The sequence below is a fragment of the Octodon degus genome, unplaced genomic scaffold (genome assembly GCF_000260255.1).
Source record: "Octodon degus isolate 3935 unplaced genomic scaffold, OctDeg1.0 scaffold00143, whole genome shotgun sequence".
Classification (NCBI taxonomy): domain Eukaryota; kingdom Metazoa; phylum Chordata; class Mammalia; order Rodentia; family Octodontidae; genus Octodon; species Octodon degus.
The window spans coordinates 1,680,889-1,689,553 of record NW_004524719.1 but is presented as its reverse complement, the minus strand read 5'-3'; the positions used below and the strand labels follow the sequence as shown (position 1 = coordinate 1,689,553).

Sequence of the window (8,665 nt, the reverse complement as noted above, 5' to 3'; positions counted from 1 at the left end):
ACTGGAGACCAGACTCAGGACCTTGCACTGGCCAGGCAGGTGCTTAAGCCCCTGAGCTATATCCCCAACCCCATGCAATAGTATTGTTCTCTCAGGAAATATAGTTCCCTGTTCTAAGAAAGGAATTTTTAAGGACATTGTTTTAAAAAATTGAACAATAAAGTCATGCATTCATGAAATTTGAAATCAGTTCCCAAGTAGAATAAATTCAAAACAATTCTCTGTTCTTTCGTTTTCCATTTGAAATAAATTTAGAAAACATGGGGCTGGGGAGATGGCTCCATAGAATAAGTGCTTCCCTGGCAAGTGCAAGGGCCTGAGTTCAATCCTCAGTTCTGCCAAAAAATGAAGTAGAAAAAGGAAAAAAGGAAAGCATTACATTAAAAGTTTAATATATAGCACTAGTCACTGACCTACCGTGTACAAGTTTATTAAATGTGGAACTTTGTATGAGAGACATTAATAATACAACTTGTGAAAACTTTCTTCTTTTAACAACAGTTGCTATAATTATAAATTAAAGTTATGTCAATGTTGATGATATTATTATGAAATAAATTGATTAATTTTAAACAAGATAGCATCTTTCTTAGCATTACTTTTGAATGAAAATGCTAAGATTCTCTCTTATCAAATATAATAATACTTATTTAAATTTAGGACACTAATATTTTTTCCTTAAAAAGTATTATAAGAGGCCGGGGAGATGGCTCAGGGGAATGAGCGCTTGCCTGGCAAGAGCAAGGGCCTGAGTTCAATCCCTGGTTCCACAAAAAAAAAAAAAAAAAAAAAAGTATTATAGTAGTAAAACATGACATAGTGGAATTACAGCATAATTCTATTATATCACAATATAAAATTTTATATCAGGAATATAAAAAATTTTAAAGTCAGATATATATATATTTCATGAGGCCATCAAAATATTTCTGTAAATTATTTATAAAGATCAACTATGAATTTGAATCTCATGTTTCCTCTTTGAAAAGTAGATTAAATTTATGACTATGTTTCAAAATAATCGAAATCACATGCTGCACTTAGCTCATGGGTATGCAACGGGGAGCTTTTGATGCAATGAGGAGAAATGAGGAACTGAAAGGAAAGTGGGCAGGAAGGTTATCTCCCCAAGGAGTACAAAAGGAGCCAACATTTGGGACAAGATATGTAAATCACAACTCTAACCCAGGGTGAAAAACACTAAAGATGGAGAACTGGATGCCTTCTAGATATCTGCCAGAAGTCTGAATTGAAAAATAAACATACCCACCTTTCATTTATATTTTGTAATAAGGTTTGAGGGAACAATGAATGAAAATCGTATTGTCTAATGAAAGAGGAAATGTGATTTGTAAAATAGAAAATCTGAATGTCATCTAAAGACAAAAAACAAAACAAAAAAAAAGAAAAAAACATAAAATTTAGCAAAAGGGAGACCTAGCTCCTTGGAAACATTTTTCAGAGGTATCATAAATAAAAATTTAGCAATCCGAATGACCATTGAGTTTTAGAGTCCACAATGCATTTAATCATAATGTATTAATTTATATTACTTGTCAGAGAAGTTTTTTTTTTTAACTAAGAAAAGCAAATTTGTCATAAGTGGTTTTCCTTTTGAGATTCAATTTGAAATAATCTTTATAAAAATGGGAAGCATGCTTCAGTGAAAATTAATGAGAATTAGTAATCACAATACAACATGGATTGTAAGAGTCTTCCAAATAGAACAATGTCAGATTTGAAAACAAAAATTATGAAAGCATTAAAGATGCTGATAAACTAACTCTGAAATGAATAGGAAGAAAAAAATACAGTTCCCCAGAAGCAATAACTGGAAGCATAAAATAGCTCTGTTGGACTCACTGACTTGATCTCTACCAATTCCTACAAAATTGTACTTGTGGCTAAGCAGCGAGCTTGAGAATGCATCGTAATGGTACAAATTATCATGCACAAAGTGGAGCTGCACACATTGTCTCTAAAATGACAATGCATTAAGAATATATGTACATTTCATTTATTTTTGGAAGGAGCCAAGGCAGGAGATAAATGTATGCCTCCGCGCGCCTTCATGTGTGTACCTGTGCAAGCACTTTGTGATTGTGTATGTGTGTCGTGGCAAGGAATGAGTTACTGTCACGTTCCTTAAATACTTACATTTATTTAATCCTGAAAATAAATTTGAAAATTTTTCCTTCTTTTTATTTCAGTTTTGTTTTTAATTGATGGATGTTCATAGAATGTGAGTTTATTTCTTGGTTGAGAAAGCATTTTGAATTCTATTTGAAAGCTTTTCATGCTCTTGAGAAAGATGGTCAAGTTACTCTGGAATATCCATCAGTGCCTTCTATTCAGAGTAAAAAGCCCAAACAAGAAGACAGACATCTATCCAGAGACAGGTGGAGCTGCTCTCTGATGGATGAAGAAAATGGAAAATATGAAGTCTGAGCATTTTAGCTCAAAACTACGTATTAGAAAATAAAGTAAAAAGGAATGATAAGGACATAGCTGGAGAAGTGCAGTTGATCTGAACCTAAAATCGCTTGCTGACACAGGAAATTTTGACCAGATAAAAGGCTATTAGTAAATTGCATCATGTTCTGCCTCTGCCACTGTGGCAGAGAATTTGGACAAATCAAAACCTTTGTAGAAGTCAGGTTCCTCAGCAGCAAAGCCTTCTGGAGACACCAGACAAAAAATAGGAGGCTCTGCTGGTTTTGCATTTACTAACAGAAAACAACATGCACTGCAAAGCTCTTCTGCGTCAACACTGAGCGGTTTATATTTTTGTAAATCATACGTAATGTTCTCCCCAAATAGGTAATCGTACAAAATGTTACAAGTAGCTGCGTGTATTTATTTTAAATGTTTTGTAACATAGAAAATAAAGTATGAGAGGTTATAAGATGTACCATGTTTTTCCAAAGATCACATGAAGAATACATTTAATGGCATGTTTATGTGTTAAAATTTAAACATTGGAGTTGGAAAATGAGCGTCTAAAATTTTTTTAACAATAAGATGATGTTCTATAATTAAACTCCAAGGAATGAGCCAACTTGAACTGACTCTCTGGTATGTCTTTCCTGTAGGTTATTCATACCATCAGTGCCACTGATAAGGATGATTTTGCCAATGGACCAAGATTTAGCTTCTTTCTTGATGAACGCCTGCCTTTGAACCCAAATTTCACCCTTAAGGACAATGAAGGTGAACCTGAATATCTTACTTTTTGATTGAAGTGGTTTCTCTCATAACTTGATATTTAATAGGCTGACTAGTTTTGCTTTATTCCTATAACCCACAAAGAGCTTACCAGTGAGCACTTGAGTCAGTTTGTTGCTAATGTGTTATGATCTGTGAATAGCTTATTTTAAAATGGGGCCATGTGCACAAATAACACGCACTGAATTTATTCAGAAGCACTCCTTTAGACAAGAAATGTACATGGAATATGCTCTTGGCAAATCTTAAGAGAAATCTTAGCTGACAAACATGTTTATAAGAGCTTTTGCAAATGCTAGAAGGTAAAAAATATTTAAATTAGGAAAAAATGAAAAATATATCCTAGAGACAGTTATGGAAGGAAACTCAATGTTTGAAATCATTTTGTATTAGCAAAGCTATCAAGATATGTTGTACAAATTATATTTCCTTTGTTATTATGAACATTTACCAAAGTATGTATAAAAACTATGCACAATATATAATATTACAAAACTTTTAAAACTCTTAGGGTTTAACAATCTATATTTCAGAAGAAAAATAACAATCTAGTCACTTAGTGACAATGGAAAGGTCATCTGTACTTAAATGCTGTGTTGGCTAGATTCTTAAGATTGCTTAGAAGTCACTTTATTCTATAGGGAAATAGCAAAGAAGTTTATGAAATTTTCTAAATAGCGTCATATTTCTTCTTCTCCAAACTTTCAATATATTTAGCTGAACGTGTTATTAGGTGGGATTTAAGGCTCTCCCTGACTTACATTGGAAGCAGAGGCAAGCACATCGTGGCAAACAGTTACCTTTCTAAAACAGATAATTTTTTTCTCCTTTTCACTAATGTCTTTAAATGATCACAAGCATACTAAAAGGTGCATGCAGCCACCCAGATTATTATAAATATTCAGAATTTAGTTCCTCTCCTGGTTAAGTAGCACTGTGGTCTGGTGTACTTAGCAGAACTGGTAGTCCTGTGTGACAGATGCCATTCAACTTTCATATTCGCTTACATTTGAACATCTCATCTTACAAAATAAATACAGTATTATCTATCTATCTATCTATCTATCTATCTCTATCTATCTATCTATCTATCTATCTATCTATAATTGAGACATCACAAGATGAAAACGACTCAAGTTTGACCTCTAAAATGACAACAGGGCCAACGAGACAGTTCAGTGGTCTAAAGTGCCTGCTTAGGCAAGCTTAGGCAGGCGCAGGGAACCGAAATTCGTCTCCAGCGCCACATGTGGCCCCAGCCCCACTCTCACGTTGGACTGAGCAGGCCAAAAAAAAAAGTTACAAGAGATTCTCAAAGTAGTAGCTAGTAGCTTCCAGGCACTTTTTAGTAGGATGAACTACTGGAGTATGTATGCTTTTTGCTGGCCCTGTATATTTAGAGTCAATAAACATAGGAAACAGTAAACAATAACTCTCTTGGTGAGGCGGTGGGCACCTGCAGTCATAGCACTCCATGGGGAGATGTGGGTAGCCCCCAAGTTCTGGGACATCTTCCACAGCAAGCGCAAAGCTAGCGAAGCCACATAGTGAAACTCTGTCTCAAACTGACAAACACACAGTGTGCACCTAACTAATCTCCATTTCAAACAATTTTATGATTTGGGGTCACATTTAACTTTCTTAGTAAGATGAAAGCATATGAAGTTATTTTTCACTTGAATTATCTTTTTTTCAATGAAGGTTTTACTTTCTATTTTTAAATTTTCAAGTTGAAGATGTCTCAGTGAAAATTTGACCTCATATTGAAATACGTATTAAGTTAAAGTTACCAAAATTGTATATCTGTGGCTTTGAAAATGCTTTAAGAAAACTGTCAAATTTTATTCCTTTTGAAACCCACATCATTATCAGAGACCTTTCCACACCATCATTATATCTGGAATTTATGAATTCAGTTAATGATTTTATTAAAAATAACTTAATTCAGTGATATTATCAAACACCACTGTTGGGAATTACATTTAAGGTGTTCTGAACAAAGTCATACAAACATCAAGGGGAAGCATGCATAGGTTTGTCAGCATCCATCTTATTCATGCAAATTAATTCTTAAATGAGCTAAAGCATTTCAGGTGTGTGAAGCCCATGGTGTCTTACATGGTGCTAAACATGTTAAAATATATTTCTAGGAAGAATTTGCAACTTTTGAGAGTTGAAGAAACCATAAATAACATAAACTTGATTCATCAAGCATAGGTAGGAAAAACAGCAATTTTTAAAAAGAGGACATTGCACACCGATGAAACTGCGTCTGAGCGCACGTCTTCCTGCGGCTGGAAACGTGCAGACCTTGTGAGCTCCTGAGAGCCAGCTTCTCCGTCTGTTAATCAGCATTGTACTTTCCAGCAGGGAAGCATTAGGAGGATTCCAGCGATACAGACGCTGGAGGCAGATCGGCTGTGTGCCACACACAAGGCCACCATGGGTAACAGTCTAAGAGGTCAAAGGAACCATGCAGGACTGCCGAGCTCGGGGGCTCGGATTTATATTTTGTGAGTTTAGGAGAGATTTATATACCCCCAGAACATAGAGAAAGAAATCTAGAAGAAAAAATTAAAAGCATTATTTTTCTGAGGCTGTTGTTTGTATAGAAGTGCAAATTCAGAGACACAGAGGAGAGTGGAGATAGCCACTGGGCTGCAACACATCTTCAGAGCGCCTTTACCTCAAGGGAACATTCCAGAATGCTGCCCGGCAAAGCGAGTGCAGACAGGGACTCCCAAAGAGCTGGAGAAAGAATTGCACATTGTTATGACTCTAGAAGTGAAAAATGTAAAGGTTAGCAAATGAAGACGTTTTGTAACATAAATTCACTCTAGGTAATTAAAATCTAAATAAAGTCAAAGATTTCTCTGACATGTGTTTCACCTTCTTAAATTTAAAAAATGATACTAACATTTTTTTCAAAAAGAACAAGGTGTTTATTAGATGAACTGAAAAAACAATAAAAATTATGAAAACAAATGGAAAACTTTTTATCAAAATAAGATTATAGAAGTTGCATAGCTAGAAAAACACCATGAGCTACATAGAGAAATACATAGAAATTAACTGTACATTGACATGTATGCAGAAATTCTGTATTTCATTGCAAATGCATGTATGTGTCCATATAAATCACATATATGTACTATGTAAGACTATAATTTTAAATCTGTAGAACTTAGAGTGAAATATATATTTCATAAAATTGCAATCTACAGTTGAAAATGGTCACAGCAAATTCAGGATGGTTAAATATCATAAGAAAAGAGGAAAATTGAGATCAGAATAAAGTCTGTACCTATAATCTCTTTCTTTTTCAAGAAGCCTAAACAAGGGACTGGGGAGATGGCTCAGTAGAATAAATGCTTCCCTGGCAAGCCCAAGGGCCGGAGTTCAATCCCCAGTTCTGCAGAAAAGAAAGAAAGAAAGAAAGAAAGAAAGAAAGAAAGAAAGAAAGAAAGAAAGAAAGAAAAGAAGCCTAAACAAATGTAAGATATAACATATATAAATTTTGAGTAGCAATATTTTAATTTCTGTGAGCATAATATAGTTAAAAATAAGTTTAGTAGATGACCTACCACAAATAGAAATTCACTTGTTCATTGAACTCGTGTGAATTTGAGCACTGTTTCTGTCAGTTTCTATGATCAGTGATGATCTCTACACAAGTGCAATCAGAATCTCCTTCTTCAGCCAGCAAGACAGCTCAGTGGTCTCAGGCTAAGCAGGCCACACACACACACACACACACACACACACACACACACACAGAGAAGAATCTACTTCTTGCTTTCAGATTATTTCCTGTGACAGAACAATTCAAATGAACAGTACAAAGAGGCACCCGTTGCTCACTCCTGTAATCCCCGCTATTCTGGAGGGAAACGCAGAGGGTCAAGTTCAAGGCTAGCTGGTATAACGTGAGAACCCTGGGTGAAAGTTTAAAAATAACATTGCGAGAAGCTGTATGTGTATATTAATGGTAGAGTGCTTCTCAGCCACGTGTGAGACCTTTCGTTCCAAAACACCACAATAAAAGAAAAGAAATACATTATAAAATTTACTTTCACTATGCATTTAGGGCAAATAAAATGTGCTCTTACTTTTGCAATGAAAGTTATCAAACAGTTCAGCTTGTTTCTTATAGAGTGAGGCAGATGAATGAAAGGTATGTAGAACTTAACAGAAAAAAAGGGGATATGGTTACCAGTGTTTGGTAGGCAGTTGGGTAAATCTAAAGACTTTGAGTTGAGGAAAAATATGAAAATAGGACCAAAGAGCTAACTTCATGACAGAAACATAGGTAGAGAAAGTGGATATCATGAGTTGAAGGGAAACATATCTGTAATCACTTTCACAGATTCCTAGATCAGAAAAAATCAATTTCCTTTTTTGTCTTTTTTAATCATATATGTAATGGAGGATAAGGAAATTAAGAAAGAATAAAGCTTCTGAGAATTTCTCAGTTACACATAGATTTTAGATTACCAAAGAACAAAGGTATGAAAACTATTGTACAACACTTTAGGATTCTGGAAAACTTTCTTTTCTGTGAACAGAGACATTGGAACTTTTTCAGATTTTTAAATCCTCCTCTTGGGGACACTTGTGTGAGAAAACAGCTCTCCATTGAGCTCTTCCATGCCTTCCTACCTTGCCTGCAGGGAGATTACCTTCCTTTCTGTTCTAGACCTTCTCTTCGAAAATGTTTTTATAATACACAGTTTTGGAAAACACAGCATCTCATTTCAGAATAATGAACATATTATTTCCTGAATAGTTTGATAAAATGCTGACTCTATTCGAAGCACGTTTTGTGTTTTCAAATTCTTCATAAAGGAGCCAAGCTCTCCAAATGAATTTTCTGAGCTGGTAAGGAGATTTGCTGGGCGAGCTGCGCACCCACGGGCCCTTCCCGTCACTGTTTTCTCTGTGCAGAACCAGCACGCTGCGGTGGGTGAAGGGCCTGCTGCTTCCCGCGCAGCGCCAAGACGCCTGCGGGTCTGGCCCAGAAGCACGCGGAGCTCGAGCACTCTTGTGTGGTGAAGGCTGATGGCCTAGCGTGGAAAGGTGGTCACATCTCAAGCACAACCTTTCACATCCCTGATGCTGCAATCAGCTAATCCCTATTAGAAACTGCTGTAAAGCGCCTACGTCACTATTAAGATTCATCAGGAGTGCCTACTAAGCGCAGAGAGAGGGCACTGTCTTAGTTACTGTTCCCTCCTTGCTGGGACAAATACCAGACTCTCGAAATCGAAGGGAGGAAAGGTTTATTTAGCTCACAGTTACAGGAGATTTCAGTTTAAAACAGCCTGAAGGAGTAGAAAGACCTCAGAGGGCCCCGCCCGGTGTCCAGGACGACCTTCTGGGCACCTGCGAGAGCGCAGCCCCGGGGTGAGGCGCAGAGCGCAGGCTGCCAGCTTAATGGGTC

General features: G+C 36.3%; 1 protein-coding gene across 2 annotated transcripts in view; it reads left to right on the top strand.

Annotated features, from left to right (window-relative positions):
• Positions 1-8,665, top strand: part of Cdh18 (cadherin 18) — a 357,410-nt gene that overhangs the window by 326,151 nt on the left and 22,594 nt on the right. For both annotated transcript variants that reach the window (XM_004641813.2, XM_012517046.2), the window contains exon 9: positions 3,093-3,210. In XM_004641813.2, the coding sequence (XP_004641870.1) occupies positions 3,093-3,210 (118 nt within the window). The remainder of the gene's footprint in view (positions 1-3,092; positions 3,211-8,665) is intronic.